Source organism: Hermetia illucens, chromosome 4, assembly GCF_905115235.1.
Source record: "Hermetia illucens chromosome 4, iHerIll2.2.curated.20191125, whole genome shotgun sequence".
NCBI classification, from domain to species: domain Eukaryota; kingdom Metazoa; phylum Arthropoda; class Insecta; order Diptera; family Stratiomyidae; genus Hermetia; species Hermetia illucens.
Genome location: NC_051852.1, coordinates 113,383,198 through 113,411,170, shown reverse-complemented (window position 1 = coordinate 113,411,170; position 27,973 = coordinate 113,383,198). Strand labels below are relative to the sequence as shown.

Below are 27,973 nucleotides of genomic sequence, written 5' to 3'. Positions count from 1 at the left end.
GAAGGTCCGCCCGCAAATATTGAAGCTCCATCGAGCTGCTCCGTCAACGCGTGCTTGCGCGCCTCTGTGCTAACCACGTGTCCTGCACCGGATCCCGAAAAATATACAAGAGTTCGAAAACCGTAAGCTCGGCGCTTCAGGAATTAAGGGTTTTCTTTGTTTCTATGTTTAAGCTACTGTAATTTAATAATTAGTAGCACAAATTGGACCAAACGTGGCAATATCATTCTACAGTCAATACTACTGCAAATTTTTATAGCCGTAGGATAAACCTATGGGGGGTTTCTAATCAATTTCCCAAAAATATGGTAATATACTATTATTAACTTAATTTGAATAGATATCTATATAGAGAGTATTTTAAGACCAGCGTATAGAGACAGCTTCATGATTTTTTTTTTCAGATATTTCAGTTGAGTAATTTCTGCTAATAGGCCCGTTAAAGAAATCATCAATTTCAACCCCCCGCACTCCCCACCTTTCCTATAGTTGTCAAAACTAAGACTAGCCGCTAGTGCTAACCAATACCTTCCATTTCACACCCAACATGACTACATTTGGTGAGAAAAATGTACAGTTTCCTTTTGCATTTATGAAGAACCCCCTTAAACTCAACACAAAAACATGTAATTTATGCATGTGTGTGCGCAGTTTCCACTTTCTCACCAAATTTCATGTCAATCGGTGTAGCCTTTTCTAAGAAAAGTGTATGTGACGGCTCATATCGGTAAACCGGACATGTTCCCGTGATCAGCCCATGCTTGTATGCAAGGTTTTGATGGATCACCTTACATATAACATTATACCTGGTGATATATTACACCGGTGCCATAAGAGTGCATCCAGATGGTTCAACCTCTCTAACGCCGAACCATTGCCTTCGACTTCCATTCATCGATCCGCTTTTGGTCCGACTTCACCCCACTCAGAGGATTGAAAAATTAATCCTTTAAGTTAAGTAGAATCAGTCCACAGTCTGCCTTACAAACAACCGCATGCAAAGGACTCGCCTGCTCTTTGCTGTAAAAGTAATCGTGCAGCGAGTCGACTTGGCGATTATGTTGTGCCGCCACGTCAACCACGCCCCTACCTCCGATGTCACGAGGCAGATTCATGCTCTCTACGACTGAGTTTGGATGATGCATTTGGAATTTGGACGGATAAATACGTGCTTTATTGCGGCGATCGGTGTAAACCTGGCATGTGACATTTTACTTGTTTAACACTGTAATTTCCGAACGACTCCGAATTTCAAAAAATGACTTTGCCCATATATTCTACACTTTATCTAGATACAATTGATGATGGGGATGATCCGTTTAAGTGAAGTAGAAAAGGGGTTCAGATGTTGAGGATGAAAGTTAACGAATCAAAATGTATACAAGTAACTTTCGCTTTTGGGGGGAAGAAATTGTCTTCAAGTGAAGATTAACAATATACCCCAATGAGATCACATTAAATACCTGGGAATGCACCTTGATAGAAGACTCACTTGGAAACAGCACATACAAGCGAAAAATCAACAACTTTAACTTAAGTTCAAACATTTCTTGTAGATGCTTTAGAAAAAGTCACCACTTTCACTGAACTATAAGTTGTTGATCTACAAAACGGTGCTCAAGCTTGCATGGACTTTTGGGATTAAAATAAAGGGTTCTGCCAAACCATCAAACATTAATCTGCTTCAGCGGTCTCAGTCTAAAATTCTGAGAAGTATGTGCAGTGCTCCCTGCAACATCGATCTCCATAAAGACTTAGGGGCTAGGAAAATAGTGGAGGAAATTGAGTGTTCCGCCAGTAAACACTTAGCCAGACTGAAGAGTCACTCCAACACAATGGCTTAGAGACTTTTGTCTCATCAGAAATTCAAGAGGTTGAAAAGAATTGACCCCCTGGATCTCGGAAATGTGGCTGCACTTGCATTTTTGCTCTTTTTGAGGTTTTGTTTGCAAAACAAAACATTATTAAAATCGGTTCAGTGTCTGTCTGTCTGTCACACGCACGTTTCTCAGAAACAAGTTTTTATTATTTTGAATAATCAGTCGCTAGTAATACCGCGGAATAGAGCAAAAGGAGGGTTTACATGTGTTTCCCCGAATAGAGCCCATATATCCAACATGGATATCAAATGAAAGGTCCCGATTAGTGCTTATCGATGCCAGCCTTAGTTTTGACATTTCTTGGAAAGGCGGGGAGTGCGGGGGTCAAAATTGGTCATTTCTTTCACGGAACCATTCTCAGAAACTACCCAATCAAATAATCTGAAAAAAAATCATGAAACTGCCTTTAAACAGGCCCCAAAATACTCTCCATAGCGATATCTGCCCAAATTAAGTTAATCATAGTATATTACTATAATATATTTTTTGAAAAATGGATTAGAAACCCTCTAAAGTTGCAGAAATATAGACTATAGTATGAAGCAGGTTATTTCCAATTTTGATCGAAATCGTGCTATTACTAACAAAGTTACAATAGCTCAAAGTTGTCTTTACCGTGTAAATTTACTGCAACCCACAGTTCTAAATATCAATATCACACTAAAGTGAGTAGTTTGACATGCCAAATTCATACACATTACGGGCTACGTGCAAATGGTATAGTTTTGCACTCATATATACTCCCAGTAGAAACAAACAAAACCCTTTCATACCTGAAGAACCGAGCTTCCGTTTTCCCAAATTGTTTCCATAAAAAAAATTAATATTGATCACCACAGCCTAAAAATTTGCTCATTAACGCAATTTTAATTGAAGACAATGTAATGTAAGACAATGTAAACGTAAACAAGTCGCGAAACCGGAAGCTAGAGAAAGGTTTGAGACTACATTTGTCCCATTAGTATGTAGGACGTAATATATGCTGATATTATGTGAAAATATCCCCTTTCAAGTGATATTGACATTCAAAGTCTTGAATTTGCACAGAAGCGACAGCTTTGACCTATTATGACTTTGTTAGTAATAGGATCATGCTCTGTGCTGTAGCCTACAGTTTTGCAAAATTTGGTGATTCTAGGAGGAACTTCAAGGATGTTTTCCTGCCAATTACTAAAAATTAAAGTGGTGTACTGTTATTAACTTTATTTGAACAGATATCGGTATGGGGGGGTATTTTGGAGCCTAGGCACCATAAGTGGCATCCTGCTGATTTTTTTCAGATTTTTCGATTAAGTAGTTTCTGAGAATGGCTCCGTTAAAGAAATAATCACTTTCAGCCCCCTTTTTTCCCCACCTTTCTAATAAATGACATATGACTATATTTGATGGAAAAAAAATGTACACCCCCTTTTGCATGTATGGGAACCCCCCCTCCTTAAAATCGACGTAAGAGAATGTCATTCAGTATATGCGTGAGCGTTCACAGTTCCCACCTTTCTACCAAATTTGGTATCAATCGCTGTAACCATCACCGAGAAAAATGCGTGTGACGGAGAGACAGACAGACAATGAACTGATTTTAATAAGGTTTTGTGTTTACACAAAACGATATTATACGAGTTTTAAGAATTGAAATAAATTTGAAGATTCCAATGTATAGTTGGAATCAAATAATAAATATACAATAATATAATTTATTTAAAAAAAAAATGTTTAAATTACTCACATTAGTATGATACTGACTTCCAAAGTTTTAGAATGTAGGAAATTTGCTCAAAAGCGACAACTTTGATCTATTATAATTTTGTTAGTAATAGTGCGACTGCAAAAGTTGGTAATTCTCGGATCAAACTAAGAGGCGATCTCAGTCCATTTTCAGAAAATGTAATTATAATAAATACTAAAACTTTATTAAGCAGGTATTGGTACGGAGAGTGTTTTGGGGCCTAGATACCATGTCCATGCACCCCCATATTCCTTTTCAGATATTTGGGTTGGGTAGTTTCTAAGGACAAGTCCTTGGAGTAACTGACCCTCTTCGGACCCTCGTACTCCTCTCCCTTAAAACACAAGTGGAAATACCGGAAGCTCAGTGCTTCAGGTGTAAAGGCTTTGCGTTCATCTTATGTGAGCAACCCTCTATGCACGTTTTTCCATTCATATTTAGTCAAGAATGCAAAAATCAAATATTGCCAAACAAAATATGCTTATGTACATACAAATTAAAGACATAAATATGTCTTGTGAAGAACATTGATCTAACACATATTCACGCATTTCCACTTTACTCTGAGCACGAAAGCATACATACATACACGCTAATCTTATTGAACACTACCCGCCAATTTCATTAATATATACGTATAAACATACATGCCTGTCTCCAGTAACTGTGAAAAGGCTAAAAAAGAAAAACGAAAATGTCTCTTGGGGCCCCGTCGTTCATATAAGTTCTCTTTATACATATGATGATGACGTCATACACTTCCTAGAACGCAATAAATTTAAGTTTCATACTTCTAGGATAAACTTAAGGTAAATTTCTAAAATATGTTTAAGTTTCTTTTTGGAAATATGAAAACGGGATGTATTTCCAGGCCTAGGTTTCGAAGAGATGCATCATTGTGATTTTTCTCAGATTATTCGGTTGGGTAGCTTCTGAGAACGAGACCTGTTCCACTTTTTGGGAATTTCACCTAGTGTTAGATATAAGATCAGTTTTGAAAAGTACGAATCGATTTCTTTGATACTCCACATGACCATATTCTGGGGAAAAAAATTGAACCCTCCCCCATGTATGGGGAGCCCTCTAGAAACTCAAAAGGCGCCACTCGCTACATTTAGAGGGACACACAGACCACATGTTCTCACCAAATTTCGTGACAATCGGCTCAATAAGGTTTGGTTTCACATACGCGCGTAACACTCCGGACCCGATCGAAAAGGAGGATCCACGACAGATCACATCCTCGATTAATGTTCCGCCTGCCTCAGATGTATCATGAGGCGCAACCCTCGAATTTCCCTTCCTGCCTGGAGTCAATTACTTTCAAGGTCGATATGAGCATCTCTCATGCTATGCGCACCCAGACAAGAAATCTATTCTTGATCGCAATGTCTACGATCTGATTATGACACGGTTAAGAATCACAGTAAAGTTTATTTCCGCCTCTTCAGCTACTCCTCATCGTAGATAAGAAGCCGACTGTTAACGTTCTTCACAGGACGATCGCAAGATTTGCGACCACATGCATGATCTTTTATGATACAATATAAACTTTTGAAATCGGCGGCATTTTTTGCAACCCAGACAAGCAAAATAACAAATTCATTTCTATCACGACAGGACCTAAAATATAATAGTTTAACTATCAGAATTCGCCAAGGTCAGGCACAACATGCACCATGCCATTAATAATATGGTGAGAGTCATCAAGGAGCTTTATAATAGGTGGCAGAATGAATAAAGAAAGCCTAAGGAAAAGCCGAAACCTGCTGTCGCTAATTGTGTCAGAGACCACCAGATGGTAAGACCATCAACATCTAACTAGGCAAAAAATGGGAGAAAGGAGGGAAATCTTCATTGTATCAAAAGGAAAAAGGTATTCTGACCAGTTCAACAAATGGAACTAAAAGTCTTGATGGGGGAAAACATGTACCTCAAGTGGGAAAGACGCTAGCGAAATGAAAACCAAGTGACATAAAAACCGTGCTTGGACTAAGGTCGTAAATAAAAAGAAAAAGAAGAAACTAATTGTAATCTCCAGCAAGGGAAGTCTACCGTATCCAAAGATACCAAAAAGTCGGGAAACTGCAAGCTGGACAATTGTCCCATTATTATATTTTGTGAGAATACCTACTTTCACGCGATACTAACATTCGAAGTCTTAAATTTGCACAGAAGTGTCAACTTTAACCTATTATAACTTTGTTAGTAATAGTGCAATTTCCCCCAAACTTGACAAGATCATGCTCTATGTTAAAGCCTGCATGCAAAGTTTCGTGATTCTAGGATGAACTTTGGGGGGAGGGGGGTTGTTTTGCAGTCAATTACTAAAAATTATAGTAATACATATATATATACAATTATTAACTTTATTTGAACTGGTATCCGCGTGGCGAGTTTTTCAGAGCCTAGACACCATATAGTGGCGACCTCTTGATTTTTTTTTAATTTTTCGGTTGGGTAGTTTCTGTGAATGGATCCGTGAAAGAAATGATCATTTTCGACCCCCGCACTCCCCACCTTTTCAACAAATGTCAAACTAAGGCCGGCGTCGGAAAGTGATAACCCAGACCTTTCATTTGATACCCTACATTACTATCTTTGGTGATGTATAGGTATCCAAGATATTCAGGACTTGATATCACATTTAACAGATTGGGATGTCTAGCAGTTTCTCAGTTAATCCTAGAGTAGAGAAAAGTAAGTTAACTAGTGCAAACTGACTACATAACCAAGAGGAGAATCTTACAATTGAGCAGCATATTTTGAATTTCTGATAGTGAAATTAATTCCATCAGTGAAGTTGAAATTAATACATATGATCTGTTATCAAACCAACGAAAACATTTTCTTAGCAAATGTGCCTTATTGCTCTGAAAGATGCAGACTATTGCGAAAATATGTTTACTATTGTTGTTGATGTTATTGTTATTTCTTACAACACAGATTTCCTGGAAATCTAAACTAACGCAGATAGTGTATAGTATGTGTATAGTATCTGAATGTTGGTTTAATAAAAATGCTATAATAGTATTAAACCGTCGTGCTTGCACATGTTGTAAAAATGACGATAATTTTCATGATAACCGATCGGGTGACCTTTTCACCATCTTATCTGCAAATTCTGACTTGCGTCTAATTGCTGAACAATGTCCAGGAAGCGGGCGATGTGACCGGCGACAGCGGACAGAACACTTCTGAGCGGAGCGAATTAACAAGGCAAATTCTCATGCCGAATTATGTTGGACCTCCCGGACATAGTCAATTACATGTTAAGTAGTCAAATGATAAATAAATCCCAATTATTACACGATAACAATTCATGGTGAAAGTAATGGGATCTATTGATTTTCTTTCCTTTTTCAAAAGGTGAATATGATAGGGTTTCATATAGGATCCGTAAGCCTAAAGACAAGGTGCCAATGTAGAAAGTAGGAGAAATTTATTTACCCAAAGCTCTGGTAAAGGGAATAGGAAATTATTTTCGATACGAACAAAAAAAGAAACAATTGGTTCTAAGTGACATTAATTAGGAACCTATGCATACTAACGATACCACAATTTTTGAAAAACTTCTTTATCAAGAAAGACACTTTGGCTCCGCCATTCCACGTGAGGACTCACCTCCTGTAAACCGACCTAGGCAAATACACGCACGATATTGACAAATTGACCGTTTGGAAATAAAAGCAAAATAACTTACATGTCCTTCAAGCTTTGATTACCAAATTTAGAATGGTCTCACCGATAGTAAGCCAGAGTAAATCAATTACAAATCTTGTGGTATCTTCTTTATAGAAGCGCAAGAAAACTGAAGTCCATTTCTCAGCATCTTCAACCATGCATAGTGCGCCAGTTGACCCACTCCTCCCTTACTGTTCTACACCACGTAGTTTAGGGGTGACCCACTCTCCGCCATTCTGGGATGATAGGTTGAACTGCATGACCCACAACCCACAATGGAGTTGTCGTCTTTTTTCAATATCTGACTTCCACTGTCAATTTCGCTATTTCATCAACTCGCCTTCAGGTATACACCCTGAACGCCGAACCCTGATGAGTTCATCAACTTTCGGCTTCCTCTGAAATTTTAATTGGGTGAACCGCATAACATTTTCCGCTGTCATATGCCCTTCTGATAATGCTACTCCTCCAGATAGACTCCCTGTTCGCGTTATTGAAAACGTTCTCGAAACCGATGAAAAGCAGGTGTAGCGGGGATCTGAGTTTGGCACTCTACTCCAGAATAATCCCAAAATGATCGAAACAGGAGGACCTAAAGTGAAACCACTCTGCTGCATGTCGATCAAACTTGCGGGAAACACCTTTATATTCTCCAATTATGATTTGAGTTAATATTTTTGCGGCAGCATTAAGTACTCAAGACGAAATTTCTTTTTTCGTTATGTATGCAGCAGTTCTCGTACTTTATAGCCTCGCGTTAATTTCCGTTCACAGCCAAAAACGAAGCTCCTAGGACCTTATTTTCATCGATCCAACAGGTTTCGCCAATCAGTCAGGTTTTGCAACGTCCTTTTGGAGCGTGATCGACAACTTTATCCGCACTAGAGGTAAAGGCACTTTTGATGGGGGTTCAGAATTTGTATCATCTGCAGAGCAAGAAAGTTTTCCTTTTTTCGGACTGCAGCCGAATTGCCGAGATGATCCGCCTTGAATTCCGGAAGTCGAAGCTCAGTTTTCATGTAAGTAGATAGCAACATATAAACAAAACTAACCGATCATAAGATTATGGTACATTTCAGCCAGCACCTATTTTATAACTTACATTCAAAGAACAAGTCCTAGATCCATTGCTGATGATAGTATAGTTGATTAGAAGTTCGTTGCCAGTGAGTCGAAACCCGACGGAGCTAGTGAAAGACGTTGTACTCAAGCAGTGTGCAGCGGATGGCAAAGGAAATCTAAAAACTGTTCACAGCTTTTGATGCCTCCTAACCTGGACCGAAATAGTTCAATCAAGATTCTCTACTACAACTGAGCCCTCCACTCTCCCCATTCGCCTAGAGTCCATATATCCAACTTATTTTGCCACAATTCAATATTGAACAAAGAGCGGGTTTTCTGAGGTCCTCTACACAAAAGTCTATTTAGTTTGGTGGCCTTTTAAAATAAATATGAAATGCTTGAATTGTATCCTGAAACCTTAGCTCGCAGAGCTATGTACCTTCGCATATTAGAGCAGATCGGACTGCACTGCGCTCATGAGAAGTCTTCTCTTACTGAAGGTAGGACCTCGCAATATTTTCCATTAGTCGACTTAGCGCTGACACTCCTACAGCAGCCTTGTGCGTGATATTTTGATTTGTTCGAAAAAATTACCTTGAGCTTACTGTCAATTCAATTCAATGTCCGGATGGCTCAAGTGGTTAGAGCGCTGGGCTGTCGTAGCGGAAGGTCGCGGTTCAAATCTCGCTGGGGGCAGAGGAATTTGTTATCGTGATTGGATGTCGGACACCAGTCGACTCAGCTGTGAATGAGTATCTGAGTCAAATCAGGGTAATAATCTCGGGCGAGCGCAATGCTGACCACATTGCCTCCCACAGTGTACTGTGGTGTACCGTTACGGTCCTAAATGAAGAGCTCTAACACACTTCAAGGCCTTGATCCAATATGGATTGTTGCGCCAACGATTATTATTATTATTACTGTCAATTTAAAGCACTTTACCCTTGGGTTTGATTCAATAATATTTTCATTGTTCATTACTGGCATCTGAATCGATCGGGATTCTCTTTTTAATCATTATAACTCGTTCAGTTTTCCTGAAACCATGAAAAATTATGCACAATTGTCCATCCTCCTACCCGTCATATTAGTATGCCAAGTTTCTTTTGCCTCAGCTCAATGCAACGTTTCCACGACCTCCACAATAACATCCAATCTCTGCTATAAAACAGAACTTGGAGAAATGTCCTCGAAAGTACACCCTACTTCAGGGATTTTACTCCTGATGAATGCCTCAACCACATTGGGTGCATAGGGGAGCTACGGTCTCCTTCTCGTTTATTAATCAGCAGAAGCCAGGGAAGAGCATATTTCGGTTAATGTTCAGCTATACCATAACAAATTTTTCACCTCAGCAATTCGCTGAGATGATGCCTATTCTGAACTCGGTTTTCTCCAAGCGTTGATAGCCCTTTCAACATCAGTATTTTCTGTAAGACAGTGGAGGTTTCCGATTCTATCGCTGCAATGGACTGCTTCTTCTTCGGGTTTTTTGTGTACTAGAGACTACCTTGATGAAGTAATGCTGCAAATTTGCGGGACTTCCACTTCTATTAGACGATTTTTTACATCTTAGCGAGCGTCTGGTTGGAGGAAGGTTGCATGCTTTTCGCAACTGCTGCCCATTCCAAAAACAGTCTTCCCATTTCAGCTCTGGGAAGAGCACTCGGCTAGGCCTTTCCTCGGCCTGAACTTTAAACTATCTGTCGTTCCCAAAGAACTTCTCCATTTAAAAGTAGGAATACAATTGAGAACTACAGCATTAAACCTCTTCACACTAGTGGTCACCTGACTTTGCAAGCCTTCCTATATATGGTAGTTGACTGTGCGCACCGCGGAATCTCGGCAGGTGTTTTAGCCATTGATATTTTTTCGCTAGTCGCTGCGGCGAGCGACACATTTTTGTGCTACACCCAAATACAACCTTGCTCTTCCACGTTTCTTACAATCTTTTTTTGTTTTTCTTTTCTTCATTCTCTCGTGAATTTATAGCAGGGCATCTTCTGCAAGGGAGTATATCACCCCAGTTCACTGAAGCTTAACCTGCGCTTGATTGACCCAGGACTCACGACGCGAAGAATCAGGGTCCCAAGATGGTTATCTCCTAATGTACTGCGTAAGTATAAGTAAAACCTTAACGTCGGTAGTGAACTGTCAATCATTCCTGAAACTCCCAGTGTTGGTAGGTCACTCTCGGTTTACTCTTCACCGAGAGATTCACTCAAGGTTACTAGGCGCAGTTATGATGCGAATTAGAGGCCAAAGAAGTTGGAACTATTTACTCGGGCACCTCCCATGGAGTTTTGTTAGGGGCTTAGAATAGAAATGAACTTTCACTTCAGGCCTGAGGTTTCCTTTTACAGTCGCGCGGACAATCCCTGAGGGAATGGGATTAATAGGCTTATTTCATAATCTCGACACATATTCGTATCCACAACAATCAAAATCAACTTCGTGTTGGAGATGAGAAGTCAATCAAAAATCCTTTAAGAAATGCTATTCAAATGTTCACTTTGTCCAAAGACTTTCCACTCACATTGTACTTATAACTATCTCATGTGGTTGAAAACTATGCTAAGTATTCTGTCTATTACACCGACGCACGTTTAAGTTAACTTTGGCGTCACGAAGTTTTTCCTCCTGGTTGAGAATGATAACGGAAAATCTTCTCTGAAATCTACAATTTAAAGTCGAGGGTAGGAATCCCTGAGATAAGATTCGGGGTTTCAATTCAAGATCTTAGTCAAGAGAAGTTCAGTCTGCAGGTTTTTGAAGTAGAATCAGTTTGTGGTGATATTCTTGAGTGATCGGTTGCAAGTGGGTTTTTCAAGTTCTAGTGCAAAAAATAATATAGAATCGACATAATGAAAGTATTAGGATCCCTTGTGATTCTCGCGTTGGTCGGAATTTCAGTTGCAGAAGTAGCTAAATTTACTTATTGTCAAAATACGGGTGAATATCTTTTTGTTTACTTTAAGGATTTAGTAGAAATTTTAAATCTAAGTACGCAAGATTTTCTGAATTGTGAAATTACTGCAAAGAAAAATTAATTACTTATCAAAAGCGTTTTTGGATTTACCGCACGGCGGGGTTTACTGCGCAGTGGTTCTAAATTGAATAATCTCTGTCTTGTTACGGTACAGCGGGATAGAAAATACTTCAATCTAGAAGAATTAATTCAAGCCATGAGTGATACTACATTCATTGATCCAAGTGCTGAATCAGCGTATCTAGAAGAAATACACCCACATCCGCGAACCTATGCCAAATAAAAGCATGCGGAGTTGTCTACAAGGCTCAATTGAACTGAAAACACAATGAAAATCAAAAACTGCAGCATTTTCATAACATGTACATATTTATGTATATAGGCCACAAGTCTATTAAGTAATTGATTTTCGAGCTCTGAATGGTTATCATCACTATTGGGAACCATTATTTAAAAAGCTACTACAAACTGACCCCACAGCTTCCTCGATTTCATGGCTATAATCATTCAGATTGCGGTAGACTCTTATCAAGGGTTATCAACCATGATTTGGTAATTTTTCTAGAAAGTATATTTTTTTGGTTTGAGGATGCAAACATTCATATGTACATATGTATCTCGAGGGATATCGCCTTACAATTTTGGTTTTGGGGCGGAAAGTGATTTCATTTTGAGACAAAAAATTGATCTATATTCCGATAAAGTCAAATTTTGAAAAAAAAGCAAAAGCATAATAGACCGGCATTTTATTTATTTCTAAGCGTAGATTCAAAAATAACCGCAATCGGCAGAATAATGAATAGTCAAGAAGTTGGTAGTCCTAGTAGAAATATCTTTCAAAACATCTACTCCACAGAAAACCGAATTTACCAGATATGCCATTTCCATCAATCAGCCTTACTGTTCAAGTCAGAATTTTTTCAATAATCCAAATAATACATTGATCTTCTGGCGAAACTACCTACGTGGCGAAATCTAAATTTAGAAAAGAAACTTGGACTGTCATATTTTGAATTCTACGGTCGGTACCTGGTCTTTCTGTAAATCGCAAAATTAAGATAAGAAGATAGAGTTGGCCAGGTGAACCCTAAATAGCACATATCAACATTATAATAATGAATTTTGAATGCCTGCCATACTTTGCTTGACAGTAAGGCAGTTCATAAAAAATTCGAAACTTTAAGCTTCGTTTTCAGGTTTGATATTGAAAAGCAGTTTGAGTATTACACAAGTCTATTATCAGCGAGGGCCATATTGCATAATACCAGAGCAAAGGACGATGGAGGAAGGAATAAATAATAAGTAATTTCAATCGTTTGCTAAAAGTGTCGTTATATTGTAATAGGAGTTCACTATCGACTCTGGGTATAGTCATCTTTCTAGAATAGTATAAACTTTGGCTGATTGCCATAAACTCCCAACTAGCTGGTTTCCGTAAACTCCCAAAGTAGCGTAGAGGTATTTAAGAGATAATGGCATGGTCCAATGGACCCCTCAATGTCCTCCAGCAAGTATAACTTCGTACCACTATATGTCACTTTAAAAATAAATGCGTAGATCACCTCCAATATACCCTATTCAAGAGAAACTTTAACATAATTATTTTCATTATCCAATTTCGAGGTGACCCACATAAAATATACACCAGGTCCAATTTGGAAAAAATGTAAAGTAACATCCACCAGTCCATAATATTCCCACAAAAATTACCAATTTCCTGTTTATGTGAATTTTTCTAAAATGTACTTCGGGTGGAGAGCTCTATAATCGAAAACGGACCTACAATAAGAATGCGTTTGCTCATTTTCGCAGATTGCTCCAAATGTTCCCATAGCCTGCCTTCCCAAATGCATCACCCAAGAATACTATGACTTCACCGGATTTCTTCAGCTGCTCGTCCTCGAAAGTCTTGCCACCGCCTCCAAGCTCTTTTTCGATCCTGCACACACTATCGTTGCTGTTTGTGGCAGTTTCTGCTTCTCTCACCAATAAAATGAAGAACTCCTTGTGTCAAAGCATACACTAGCTTTCACTCCTCGCGCCTTACTGGAGGAGTCACTACCTCCTTTTCCCCCTCTACGTTTTCACAGTCAGCCAGTAATTGAAGCGCAATTTTGGAACATGGTCGAAAGGCATTTTTTATGCCAAAGCAGTACTCACCGCTAATCTCGTCACGGTTATTTACAGTTTGTCTCATTGGTGCAGCCAGACGAGAGCTGAACCGCGAAATTGACCTGTGTCGATCGATGGCCAGCACTCTCTTCTCTCTCAAAAAGTTCGATTGTCCCATCACTGATATTTTTAATCTCGGCTGCTTTCCTATTTGCTTACATGTCCATCCGTTTATCCGTCTATCTCCCATCTATAACACGTACTATGCCCGGACGCGCACGGCAATGGTGTCAGAATGCCCACTTTCTCCAACTTTAGCGGAAATTCCAAAGATATAAACTGCACATTATGGACCTAAACGAAACAAGATGGCGGGATTCTGCAGAGTACTCCTCTTCCTCTTACCACACTAATAGCACGTTGGGTTGTTTTCGACGGCTCCCCCAAGGTGTGCTCACTTGACCTAGAAAGCAAACACTGACAGATTTCTGATTGCAAGATTTCGGTCCAGATTAAGGAGAATAAAGGCTGTACAGAATTGTACCCCAACGAAGACTCCCCCTACGACCAATTACATGCAGCTCAGGAGAGACTCCCTAAAGTTGACATTTTTATCATGATAGGTAATCTGACTGCCAAGGTGGGCTCTGCTCGAACATATGATGGACATGCACAGCCTTGACGACTGTAACGATAATGGTGGGAGGTTCGTGGACTTCTGCAGTTCCACCGTATCGTCATTGGTGGCACATTGTTTGCGCATAGTCCTTGTCATAAGGACAATTGAGTTTCATCCACCACCACACGAGCAATTAGAATAACCACTTGGTGATCAGTAGTAGAATTAGGAGTTATCTTCTAGATGTGCTTAACAGGAGTAGTGCTGACATTGGCCTCGGAAGGGATCACCATCTTAGCTGTAACATCCACAACCTCCCACGGGCTTGTAGGGCTGCGATCTGTCAAGTTCAACATCGATTAGTCAACCAGCTGTCGCTCAGCAGTCCAGCTGTGGCTAGACATTGAAAGAACTATCTTGCTGATCCAGACGAGAAGTACACTGAGTAACCCGCCTGACGCTATCGATGAGCATTGGGCAACCAGGAGGCGGCATAAAATCTGGATAACCGCGAAATGGATGAAGCGAATCGATGAAAGGAAAAGGTTGAAAGCTCTAATGACGCGCTTGAACTCCGATACCGGGCGTCAAAAGTAAAGTTCTACCTCGCGACTGTTTAATTATACCTCTATATCATTCTTCACCAGTCGTAAATGCAACTAATCCTATTTCGAGAATTTCATTACATCACTTAAAGCGGTTGAGGTTGTAGGCAGAAGTAATAGGACAACAATGAGCTCCACTTACTTGTCTTTGAAATCATTCACGAATGTAATCGTCTTCGTGGTCGTTGTTAGAAGCACAGTTCAAACGGAAGTTAAGGAGATGTCACATCTAATCTACTCGGAAACGGTAGAACCAATTATCACGAAATTTGTTGTGTGGCATCATTTTGGACTGGGTTTAAGGAGGGGCTCCCCATACATATGAAAGGGGAGTGCAATTTTTTTAAACAGAATATGGTCAGCGCTCAATAAATACTTTTCGACAATGATGATATTTTCGATACTAGTTGAAACATAGGAGAGTGAGAGCTCAAAATGTGTGCCCCAAAAAGTGTAGCAGGTTTCGTTTTCAGAACCCATCCAACCGAAAAATCCGAAAAAAATCACAATGGTGCATCCATACTAAATCTAGGGCTCAAAATACATCCCATTCCGATATCTACAAAAAAAGTTAATAATATTATAATATATTTCCTAATTTCAAAAATTTTTCCGAAATAAACAGTTGTAGAAGGTCAAAATTGTGTATTTCACGTGAATTTATCGCACTCTAAGCCATGTATGTCGTCATCATCATATAAAGTGAATTTATATGAACGGCGGAGTTGCAGTTTAGAGACACATATGTATATCAAGGAATGTTTTGAATTGAAGGTATACGCGAATGGGAAAATATGAATAGGTAATTTCTCAAGATGAACACAAAACCTTTATATCCGAAGCGTCCGGCTTCCCACATTCCAACTTGTTTGTATGTTCTCACAAGAACAAAACTTCCGTTTCTTTAGGATGAACCAACTGAACGTTACTACATTCTTAAAATTTCTTCGTTTCTCCTTAAGAGCCCTTTGATTCACCTTCAACAGTTTTCACTTTCTTGTTATGAAAAACGTAAACCGCCCAATTCTTTTCATCATCAGTTCAGCTGTTGGTTGGTCATCCCCACTATTGGAAAGGTTCTTTTTTGCCTCTATCGGGTTTGGATTGGTGGCCACCTACAGACATAGTGGACAATTTCACTGTGGACTTTGTTTGACGAAGTTGTTTGAACAATGCTTGCCGACTTATACTGGTGACACTCGGCATGCATCAGTGATGATACCCAAATGAACTCGTTCTCTGGACAATTATCATGACCTCATACTGAAAGCGAATCAACCGAATATAATAAAAAAATGGACGAAGTACAGTGTACAATTTTATTTGATTCTGATGCATTGTCGTTCGAAAAAGTAATTGGATCAGAAAATATATTATCAATATATCTGACCGGTTTCTTATAAAAGTTATCAAACCATAGTTTTTAGTTTCTTTCAGATTATTGATTTTGCAAGTCCGATTCAGAATTTTCCAAACTAACTTCAGACTTTTCTAAACCAATTTCATGATTCCCCATTTCAAGTTCCGACCTTTCTAATTCAAAATTAGAATTTTCCATTTCACATTCTCATAATGAGAGAAAACTGATGAGCCGCTCAGATTTTTTACAAAGAATCTGAACTCCATCCTTATCCAGTGGTAAACAAAACAATCTGAATGTAAAATTGAAAATTCTGATTTTGGACTGAAAAAGTCTGAATTTGAAATGGTAAATGCTGAAATTGGTTTGGGAAAGTCTGAAGTTGATTTGGAAACGTCTGAAATTAGTTTGGAAACTTCAGAATCAGACTATATCTATATATAGGTCTAATAGAGCAAGTGGCTCCTATATTAGGTGCTTTGCAAAGAGTTTAGTTTACTTAAATTACACTTGAACTGGTAAGGGAGTCAGATGTATGATGCTACTTCCCGATTAAGTTCAAAATCGAATGATAGGATATTTTCGCGATAGTTCATATATTGGCTACTCCTAGCACAACTGAGTATCAGGCTGCTGTGCTTTTATGGCATTTTTCCTAAATTGAGATTTGTTATAATTTATGGATGTTTTACCGGCAATAATTTTATGATTTTAAATATGTTTATTATTTGTCTTGAGAGACCATTTTATATAGAGATCCTGTCTGCAATAGCACTCGCTAAAACTAAAATGAAACCAAATCGTGATGAATCATAATGGCTCAAGCAGGATTGTAACAATAAAATAGTCTTCTAATTTTAGATTTGCAACAGTTATAAAAGATGCAGGGAGTCCTGAGTCCGCATCCACTTGATGACGGACCGGACTACTTGGGAAGCAACTTAATTTCTCTCTTGTGGTCTACGGTCTAAGTTGTCTCTCTTGTGGTCTACGGTCTAAGTTAAACACCCAATTTTTTTTTTTAAAGAAAAGCAAAAAAATTTTATCTGGCGGTTTTATCAAGCAATTCATTACACGCTAACTCAACTCTGCCCTGGTAGCAGCGTGACCGAAAGTGACGACAGGTGATAATCGCTCCATTTATATATAATCGCAAAAATTACATGAATGCGAATTATATTTATATTTATGTATTTAAAAAAAGCCTAGGTGTTTAACTAAAAACGAGGGTTCCGTGGACCACAACAGACGAAGTAAGTTGCTACCCAAGTGGTCCGGTCCGTCATCAAGTGGATGTGGACTCAGCACTCCTTGCATCCTCAACAAAAAAATCACTTGGCCCCAGTTTAGATCTGAACATTCAATATAATACCTCCTATTTATTCTTTCTTAATTAATAAGTAACACGTATATTCTTTTCATTTTCAGTTGGAGATTGCAAAGTCAACGAAGTACGGATAAACAATTGCCCAGAAGCTGTGTCTGGTGAACCATGTAAAATAAAGAGAGGACGTTCAGCTGAAATTGAATTCGATTTCACACCAGGTAATTTATTTAACCATTACTTCTAATTTGTCGTTCCCATTAAAGATTTTGAAACATGCTCGGAATTGCAGGTAGATAATTAAGTTGCAGATAGATAATTAGATAAGTAGATCAGCACACCACTAAAACGACGAATGTATGTCCGAAAAAACTTCGCACATTGGTTTTTTTTAGCCGTGAAATCACCGATGTAGTCCAAAAACAATTAGAATAGTTCTCACTTGACTACAGCTGCATTTTGTTCCTGGATCCACGTCATTGCATAGCGTGATTTGATTCAAAGTTTGACTAATCTGCCATCTGCCAATCCAGTCCAGTGTAATATAGTGCAGAAATTTACCTAGCAGTCAGAATAGTGACGTAAAGGTGCCAGCAGAACGTGAATGCAGTTCCAAAGTTCTAAATTGACCATTGATTGAGATTCTTAAGAAACACAAAGTGCGAGAAATTAGGTGGAATAGCTCCTGGTTGACAAGTGCGGTAGCCGAAGTAGTTAGCCTCTTGATTCTCATGGGAATTCTGCTTCCAGTCATGGATGTATGTCGCCGTTTTCATGCTTGCCCTTTGCTAGTCATCAACCTCCAGTTCAGTAGGAATATCAGTATGCAGTTGGGTTTAAAATTGGAACAATCTTTCCGAGAAAACATACTATCTATGAAGCATACAGCTACAATGAAATCCAAATTGAGAGTATGGATTTAGATACCTTGATATATTGCTAGCAACAACACCAGCTGTGGTAATTAATGAATCTAGATTGCTGGGGAATTCGAGCGGCGTCTGGAGCTTGTCCTAAAAACAGAGCTGTTTGGGAAAAATAAAACCATAGCAATCATCACCTTTCTCACTCCAGAACTTCCATATACTTTCGCTGTGTTACAGTGGGGTAATACTGATTTAGAATCTGTCAACCGACGGGTAAGGGTAGTTCTTGCAAACAACAACATGCACATAAGAGCTACAAAACATTAATCTGCTTCCCAAGGAAGAAAGAACGTACTTCATAATCAAATCGATACCGTTCAGCTAAAACACTGTTGAAAAACAGTAACAAAAAATCCAGAAATACAGAGCCTTAACAGACGATATGAGACACAAACTACTACAAAAGATCCAAATGCTCCCAGTTGTGATTTCAGCGATTGAATTGTTCCCGCTACATATATGGAGAAGCATCCCGACTTTGATTGTATTCACTTATTGAATTATTAAAACGATCAATTTTTTTAAAAATCATGCTACCTCGTACCTTTCCACAAAACTCTGAAATCTATTTCAATTTAAATAAGTATTACAAATTTTTAAATGGCTATTTCCTAATATTGCGAAATAATCATTGCCCTTTTTCTTTCACATAGACTTGCTCATACTGCATATTATTATCTGCAATCCCAACGTTTGTTTTTGGCTGGAACGAATAGCTTTTGTTTTTGCTTTGGGAAAATTTGTGGTAGTTTTTGCGGCATTCAATTTCGAGTTCCAGGTCGAACTTAACAAAAACAAAATTAGCGGGATATCCATAGTAAGGAAGGTGCACCGGTAATCAGTTGGAGTCATGAAGTTTGTGACGGCTATTGCGGGCATAAGACGGCATGGCAAAGTTTAAAATGTTTCAAAAGATGATGTTGTGATATATCAAGTGCAAGTTATTTACGCGAAGTTACACTATCTAATTGAAGTTTAATTTTCCGGGAAGCTGGTCGTACAGATACGCCGAGACTTTCGGGGAAGTCGCGCAACTATTACACGTTTATTGTTGAATTCTGGCTGTGTCTGAAGCTGGAATTTTCACCCTAATAATCACGAATCCAATTTGAGTAGTAGAAGATAGACTCTCCTTGCGGTATAAATTGAATTTGAGTCAGCGTCATTGATAAATGCGAATGAGGAATCACATACGGGCTAATAAAGATGTATCGTCAGGAATGGATCAGGGGTTGTTTATAGAGGTTTCGTTCCACAAAGTTGCCAATCGATACGTAACTGGGTACGTCTGATAATAATAATTATTTGTTGGAAACACCGCATAATTACACTCAAACAAGGCAGGTTCATCTGCTCCACAGCAGACTTTGGATAAGGCATTTGGAATTTGGACATAGTAGTCCGTATCCGCTGGACATTTTTCAAATCGGTTTTCATCTACGCCAATATTACAAAGGCATAAGCCAGTGAAACGATAGCGAATACATTCAATGCGCTTATCTTATTATTCCCCGAGAGATTCGATTTCTACGCCAGCTTCACGCGTCGCAGGAATTCCGACAGTTGAACATCCTTCAGATCACCAACTCGAGCATAGGTTCCTTGAAGAATTCCTAAGTATTTGTAGAAATCTGTCTGGTTTATAGCTTGGATGTGAAGGTCACTAAAGCTATATCCAGCATGTGCCTCAAATTTCATTCGAATATCACGGCTAAACATATCTAATATTCGCAGCAGACTCATAAAAATGTCATCAGTGCCAACATACAACTTGTTTTCATCTAAGTACATCAAATGTGTCAGCTAGGCGATTCTAGATTGCGAAACTGTCCTCTCTAACGTCATTCAACAGCCATGAAAGGCGGGTTCAGAGTAATACAGACCCAAAGAGGGCTCAATTAATCCCTCCGCATATGGATGGACTCTAACGAGTTAGCACCTTCACAGAAACGCACGGATAAGCTGGTATGCCATCCTTCCATGACTGCCTTCAAAAACTTTTTTAGCTTGGTATCAATGCAGTACAGATGTACGACATCGAATAGCCAGGTGTACGCGACGCTATCAAAAGCCTTTGCATAATCAACATGGCCCCTAGTTGCCTGTCCTACAACTACCGAGTCAAAAATGGGTTGCTCTTTGTGACCCCTTGATCCAGCTCAGCATGGACGTTATGAGTTTTTTTTTTGGGACTAGGGTAGGTGAATGCGTTTACGCACAGAGTGTTGGACTCCCGCAAGAGTATGCTGGCGGACTACCAACTAAACCCCCCCTGTCCTCAGAGAATTAGCCTGGAGCCGTTTGACACATTACTTCGGGCTAGCCCTGCCGCTCTCCCGGCTCTGGGAGCCTTCAAGTCAGGGAATTCCTTTCACCAACGGGAGGGGAGGGAAGGAAGGGAGTTGTTGTTAGTTCAGGGAACCCCTTACCGTCCGATCCCTCTGCCGGTCGAGTTCAATCTTCTTCGTAATAAGAAGAGCCCGAACATAATGTGCAATACGATTCCAGCTGCCAGCGCTCTTCAGCATCTCTCGCACAATGTTGTCTGGAGAGAGCTCCCCAGTGTCTGCATAAAGCTGCTGACGGAGGCCGTCCCACCTCTCGCAAGAGAAAAAGGGTGTGTTCAGCGTCATCCGCCACTCCATTGCAGAACACTCAATCAAGAGATCGCGCCTTCCCAATCCTGTGCAGGTAAGACTGAAAACCTTCATGCCCACTTAGAAGTTGGGTAAGGAAGTAATCAATCTCACCGTGCGTTCTGTTCAACCATGGGTCTAATTTGTCGATGAGCCGCGCAGTCCACTTGCCCCTTGGCTCATTTTGCCAAGAAAGTTGCCACTCGCTAAAGGTGCGTTGACGTTCTTCACGGGCAACCACCTCTCTTAAGTTTTCGCCCTTACGGCGATAAATAGCTTTGCGCTCCTTGGCAAGGAGGGCAACGGGGATCACTCCCGCAATCACCATCACAGCCGGTTCGAAGACGGTGCGATAAGCAGACGCCACTCGCAAAGCTCCTCGCCTCTGCACTTGAGCGAGACGTTTACGATGCACCTCCTTGTCAAGGGCATCAGTCCATACCTCCGCACAATAGAGAAGAACGGACTGCGTTGTTCCCATGAGGAGACGTTGATATAGGGCCTCCAACATTCGCCATTAGCCGACTCAAGCCCGCGACTCCAGCTGCAGCCCTGTCCGCTGCTGCTTTGATTTGCTCCAAGAAGCTCATCTTCGAGTCGAGCATTAAACCAAGGTATTTAATCGCTGGTTTTGACTCTATAGTCAACTCGCCGATCGATATGGGACGCAAGGTCGGGATTCTCCTTCTGGTCAGGATGACTACTTCGGTTTTTTCCGTGAGCAGTCATCCATCCGCTTACCCGTCGCATCAATATGCCAAGTCCGCTTTGCGCCTGTTCAACAGTGCGTCCGGCAACAAGTGCCGCAACGTCGTCTGCATAACCGACCAGGCGCGACTCTTCGGGCATATCGAGTCACAGCAGACTATCGTAGGAAGCGTTCCAGGGGCCCGGCCCTAGGATGGATCCCTGTGCTACTCCCGACGTGATTTCCATCCTGCTCTGGCCCTCTAGCGTCTCATAGAGCAGGGAGCGGTCTTTCACATAATCCCTTAATATCCGCAAGAGATAGCTTGGCACGTGAAAGGAGTTCTCTAGTGTGTCTAGGATATCTGTCCATCTTACGGAATAGAAAGTGTTTCTGACATAAAGCGTTATGAGGAGCACTATCCGTCGAGATCGGCGGCTGTGTGCCCCGGCTCGATTAAACGCATCTACGACCTCCATAACAGCATCCACTGTAGATTTCTCTGTTCTAAACCCGAACTGCCTTGGGGATGTCCCCGGCAGCACGGATCGCTTCAGGGAGTCTACCCCTGATGAGCTTCTCGAGCACTTTTCCGGCCGTGTCAAGCATACACAGCGGTCGGTATGCAGGCGGGAGCTCCGGGTCTCCTTTACCCTTACTGATCAACGCGAGTCTGGCCACTTTCCAACGGCAAAGAAAAATGCCCTCCTGCAAGCACGCGTTGAACACTTCAAGCAGCAACTCTGGCCGTTGGCGGAACACTAGTTTGTAAACCTCCGCCGGGATGCCATCAGGACCTGGTGCCTTCCTGTTTTTCATAGTGAGAACAGCTTCTTCGAGCTCTCTCACTGTGAAAAGGGGGCAGTCCACAACGCTTTCCGCGCTATTTACATCAACCCGTACAGGGTGTCTGGGAAACAATGCCCGCACAATGCGGTCCATCTCGTCGGTGCTCAGTATGCAGGGCTTCCGCAGAGCCCCGATTTTCCGGGTGACAACCTTATAGCCAAGTCCCCACGGGTCCTCATTCACCTCATTAACAAGATTCTGCCAGCCGCGAGCTTCGGTTTTATTTATAGCGCTGCGGAGTCTCTTTTTTTGCTGATCTATATTGTGCCTTTATGGCACATGCCTCCTCGTTGGCGTGCAAACTTTGTGCCAAACAGCGGAGCTTATGACACTCCTTCCGTAGGTCGGCAATTTCTGCCGTCCACCAGTACATTGAAGGCTTGTCGTGCCTGGGGCCTCTCCGGGGCATGGAAGCCGTAGTTATCAGATTCATCACTGAATTTACGACAGTGTCAGCTGCGACCCTACCACCCCCGGAGTGCCCCCCAGCGCAGCCCTACCTGCTCCAAGAGCTTTGACGAACTTTCCGATGTTCACCCTCGCGAAGTTCCACACGCAGGGGGAACGTCGTGTTGGTGCTCGCCGGCAAGTAGCGTCAAATACTTCGAACGCAATGTACTGATGATCACTTGCCGAGAAGGCTTCTAGAAATCTCCACCTGTCCACCGATGATGCCAGAGATTCCGACGCAAAAGTGATGTCAGGAATGCTTCCTTCACAACCTGGGCGCCAAAACGTTGGCGTGGATCCGGAGTTTAAAACTACGAGCCCGGTTCTCGCCGCCATTTCCAGAATCCGTTTCTCTCTGGAGTCTGATTGAGGCATGCCCCATTCAAGAGCACTGGCATTAAAATCACCGTCAACCAGGATTCATCCCTCCATGCTCGAAACGGCGTCCTCCAGAGCATCATGCCGGCACCGAAAGTCCGGAATCGTCTCATTCGGCGTCAGGTAAACGCTAAAAAACGTTATCCCTAAACACCGGATCCATACAAATCCGTCCCTCCGGCCTTCGGCAAGAACACGAAGTCGAACGTCGTCCCAAACCCAGATGGCAGCGGTGCCCGGACGGATGGGCGTTATGAGTTTGTAGAGCTTTGGTAAGTCACTAATTGAGGTTATTGGGTTCTTCAACGTAGCCTTTCTTTGAAAGAAGGTAGGTGATCCGAACGACCATGTATGTTGGTGAACTTTTTGTACCAGAAATTTTGTAACAGACCCTGACCAAGGCCGCTTCTGTTCTTCAGGTTGTTTATGGCTTTTTGAACTTTGTGTTCGCTAACATCCCCCGGCATGTCGTTTGTGGTAATGCATTCAGCACGTGGCGGCCGGATAACCCACAAAGTCCACCCAAATATTGTTTTGCTTATATTACCTACATACGACAGAAAGTTTTCATTTTAGTATATCCAGAATTTCAACTAACGGTGTCTCACTAGAAATGACATTGTTGTGGCAAACTCTTTGCACTTTATTTTTTGCCCTTTGCTAGCTACATTTTGATTCAACCTAGCAATGTCCGGCCTTAATAAATCACGCCAATGTTCCAAAATTTCCCATTGTGGATTTCTCCGGTCACACAAATCAATGACGCGAAAGCAAATCTTCTAAACATGGAACAGGATCTACTTGAGAAAATGGTATACACGCTCTTTGGAATTCGTCCCAAACCACAGCGATGCTTTTGCCAGACGATGAAAGAGAGCACCTCGCCGAGTACTATTTCCCGCTATGTGCCGTTGTGTTGTTGATGCTGTCGCCTCTGCATGCGTCCACACTTTGCCACCAGTTTCCGTGATGACATTAAGTTGAACATGCGCCCTGATAGCGATTGAGTCGCTGCGAGTAATTGAGGGATACTGGTTTACAACCCTCTGAGTAATCACGTGCACGCATTGCGGGAAAGTTCTCGATGAATCTTTCGTGCAACAAAGGGCTACCGCTGCCGACCTTATTTCATAGTAGGAGCGGATGAAAAAGAATTCCATCTCCTTAGTACACTTAATTCGTTGCTTACAGTAACTTTGTTGATATGATTCCCACAGATTGTGATGAAACAGCACACGCAGCCATGTTCCTAGTCAATGTTGCGTCTAGATGTCGAATTGCTATGCGATTAGCAGTTTCGACGCCGTGCTGTTCATTACACGGTACGATACCATCAGGCGACTCCCACTGGTTATCTTTATCGGACCTCAAATTTCTCTTTATTCTCATTTTTGATAGTGCATTTTATGCCCAAGTACAAGGTATGGCGATAGTTTCCTCAATGAGCAATTTGTAATACTACAAACCTCCTGTACTTCCCTCACCTATCCCCTGAAACGCTGCGGTGACCTGCAGCCATTCAAACTAAAATTATCTGTCCCTCCACCTTTCACAAACGGGCTTGAGTCTGCCTACAATTGAGTTTTATTCATTGTTATTATTATTATTCATTATTCTTTCATACCGCGAATGCCATATGCAAGTGAGAATTTTTGGTCCATCTTACTGCATCCATCTTTAGCTTATATTTAACAAACCAGAAACAAGTGTCTTTATACAACTACATAAAAACGCATACTTCTCTTTCAGATTTCGATTCACCAACCCTGGAAGGACGATTATTCTGGGCTAGCGAAATTGATATTCCATTAGTCGGAATGGAAACAGATTCCTGCAAGTTCACCTCATGTCCTATTGTGAAAAATGAAAAAAGGACTTACAATTTCACGTTGCCAATCTCAAGGAAATTCCCAGCGGTAAGACATTCCTATCCTATTTAGTTTTCGGTACAGAATTTTATTATTGTTTTTGCTTGCCTCGCAGGGTACATACGATGTTAAATGGAGGATTACTGGAACTAAGCCTGAACAAGAGGAGTGCTGTTTCCTTACACAAATTAAACTTACAAAATAGATCGCTATAATTACCAATGTGTAGTGTTTAGCGATTTAAAATAAGTTTTGTATCAATTTTCAAGGCTAATAAATAAGATTCAATATCACATATTGTTATGGAACAATTTATTCAACCTCGGCCAGCAGATTATTGGACCCTTCTTTCAGATCGGAAGCAAGCTCGAATACATGAACCATGGATTGGTTTTCGAAGCAGACAGCATTACCAAGAAATAAGCTTAATGATACAACTGTTGCCAAGCGAAGCTGATACCATTAATAGGGGGTTTCCATCCAATATTATAGAAATGAAGTGAGGAAGAGTTGGAGTGGAAAAGAAATTGAAATTCAAGAAACTAATAACAGTAATACCGTTTACTTCAGTGAAAAAGGACATTAACATTACACCATATAAGAAGAAAAAGAAGGGGTTTCTTCTGTAGGCGACAATTATCTTCATTGGACATATACAGCATTTCGGGAATCAGTTTTCCCTTTCCGAAGATCTGCTCTGGGTCCAGTTATATTGTAGGGTTTGCAAAAGAAGCCCATAATAAAGTTGCGAGAATAATTCCTGATTCTGATCCTTTACGGTTGAAATATTAAATTCCATTTTTACTACTTAAGACGCTGACAATGATTCCTGCTGAGACTTCTGCAATGTTTCAGTTAAAATGAGAAAGCGTTATAGTGCTGTTCTATCGGCCAATGAAAACGTTAGACGTAAACCAAAGAAGAAAAGAACCTAATCAAGAATTCGTTAGAACAGAGAATTTATCGCAATGCCATGACGATAGAAGATAAGGAAAGAATTCCCTGATGGCTACAATAGCTACAATGACAGCTTTCTGCATTTTACAACTTGAACCGTCCCATTATGAGTGATATATTGCTAGACAATGAATTTTGCCACAGATTTACCCTGGCTGGCAACAAGCATGACTCCGGTTTGACCACAATATTTATAATCAAAATTGAACTTCGAAACTCTTGATGATATGTGAGATAAATTCGTCCTTGAGGATTCACAACATCACTTAGGAATTACATCGGGAAAGTTCACTAAGTGAAACCTTTTGCGCTTTCAAAAACATTCCGTTAAGCAATCTGTCTTTCAATTGATAGTGGAAAAATAATGTTTCTTAGTCACAACAATATCAACGCCTTCCTAGAAGGTTATTTGTCCGCTATGTGAAGAAAATAGTTGTTACAAAGGTCGTCACAAAACCGGACGACTACAGAGATATGAGGGTGGAGTGATGAACATACAGCAATCAGTGTGAGTTGATGATATCAGTAGATGGTCTAAAAATAACAACGTTTTGTCCATGAACTTGTTGTGCAATTGCTTCTTGCTACAATATCTAGGTACACTTTCAAGTAAAACGTGCAAAATGAATCCCCGGAATCTCGAAATCTCAGGCCTTACCACAATGTCGGTACAGGATAACCAGTTCGTCAGAAAGTTTGGATGAATTTATGTTGTTCCCCTTCTAGTATGAAAAAATGCAGAAGAGCAACAGCCATATTGAGTTGAAGTCTGAGGAGGATTTTTTCGGAGATGGGAATCTTCAAAAAACTAACCCCTATACTACGATTTCCCTATCCAGCAGCTTTCTTTGCAATTTGAAATTCGCCTTTATTGGGAGAAGACCCTTTGGTGAACCCCAGCTTTTTGCTTGGCCTCACCGAAGAACTCAATAGCTTACGTCATATATAGTTTTCCTTTAGGTTAGTAAGTCATTTGGCTTTACTCTTTTCAGCCGTCTCGTCGTATTTGAGACATCTGCTAATTTTGGGATTTCGTTATTTTCATGTGAGCATAATTGTTGACTACGCCCAATTGCATGCTCTTCAAGTCCATATGCAAATCCTCATTACGAATGAACCAGGGGCGTCTACTATGTTTCTAAGCACCTTGTTTTGGAACGTTTGTATGACCTTCAAGTTTGATTGTTTGGCATAGCCTCATAGCTGGATGCAATACGTCCATATGAGCCTTAGAAACTTCTTGTAAATTCACAAGTTGTTGCCGACGGTGAGCTGGAAATTCCCCCAACAACCAGCACATCTGCACATCTTGTTGACTTTAATGACGCCTGGAATAGTTAGGAAAATAAATGCAACAAACGAGCGCTTTGCTTTGCTGAATAGATTACGTTTACACTAGAGGACAAATTTTTCAAATTATAGGTAGGTATGCGAGCTTATTAGATTTTGTCTCTAAAGGCACAGCGGATATATATAGAAAAACTCAGCGTTATCAGAGCTGAACCTATTTCCTTTGAAAACAAATTATATCTCTATCTTGATATAATTCATCTTTTACTAAGCAAACTGTACTGAAAACAACAATCAAAAATTCCCGGCTTTTAATATTTTGTGAAAAATAAAACTTCGTCTGTCGTTGTGTCTCTATTTTCTGTTTTCTAACTGGCCAGCGTAATACCGTCAACACCTGTAAAGGTTTAAAATGGACACTTCACCTAATTGTTCAAGCTACAATGGGATCCCGGAGGACCCAACGCACGTATTCTTCTAAGGTCCGTGGTTCGTGGAAAAAAGAAAGAACTTAGCAGAAACTCTAAGTGAAATGCTATCACCGGAAAATTTTGTCCGAAGAATGGTAGC

At 40.6% G+C, this 27,973-nt stretch overlaps 2 protein-coding genes across 6 annotated transcripts in view; both read left to right on the top strand.

Moving 5' to 3' along the window:
* Positions 1-25,056, top strand: part of LOC119655099 (repressor of filamentous growth 1-like) — a 142,160-nt gene extending 117,104 nt beyond the window's left edge. For 4 of the 5 annotated variants that reach the window (XM_038060817.1, XM_038060815.1, XM_038060814.1 and 1 more), the window contains one exon: positions 17,466-17,582. The gene's annotated coding sequence lies outside the window, so the exon portion shown is untranslated. Of the gene's footprint in view, positions 1-17,465; positions 17,583-25,037 lie in introns of those variants that run through there. The other variant, XM_038060816.1, reaches the window with a different exon arrangement.
* Positions 6,267-25,361, top strand: LOC119654032 (MD-2-related lipid-recognition protein-like). Its single transcript, XM_038059194.1, has 5 exons — positions 6,267-6,306; positions 17,466-17,582; positions 24,506-24,610; positions 25,038-25,204; positions 25,272-25,361. Exons 1-5 carry the CDS (start codon positions 6,267-6,269, stop codon positions 25,359-25,361), a joined length of 519 nt encoding a protein of 172 aa, XP_037915122.1.
* The last annotated feature ends 2,612 nt before the right edge of the window (positions 25,362-27,973 follow it).

What these genes read in the sequence shown, in the direction of transcription:
- LOC119654032 (XM_038059194.1), top strand. Translation starts at nt 6,267, where the DNA reads ATGTCTAGCAGTTTCTCAGTTAATCCTAGAGTAGAGAAAA. An exon ending in TGAATTCGATTTCACACCAG is followed by an intron (nt 17,583 to 24,505) that starts GTAATTTATTTA and finishes TGATTCCCACAG; the next exon opens with ATTGTGATGAAACAGCACAC. An exon ending in TCTCAAGGAAATTCCCAGCG is followed by an intron (nt 25,205 to 25,271) that starts GTAAGACATTCC and finishes CTTGCCTCGCAG; the next exon opens with GGTACATACGATGTTAAATG.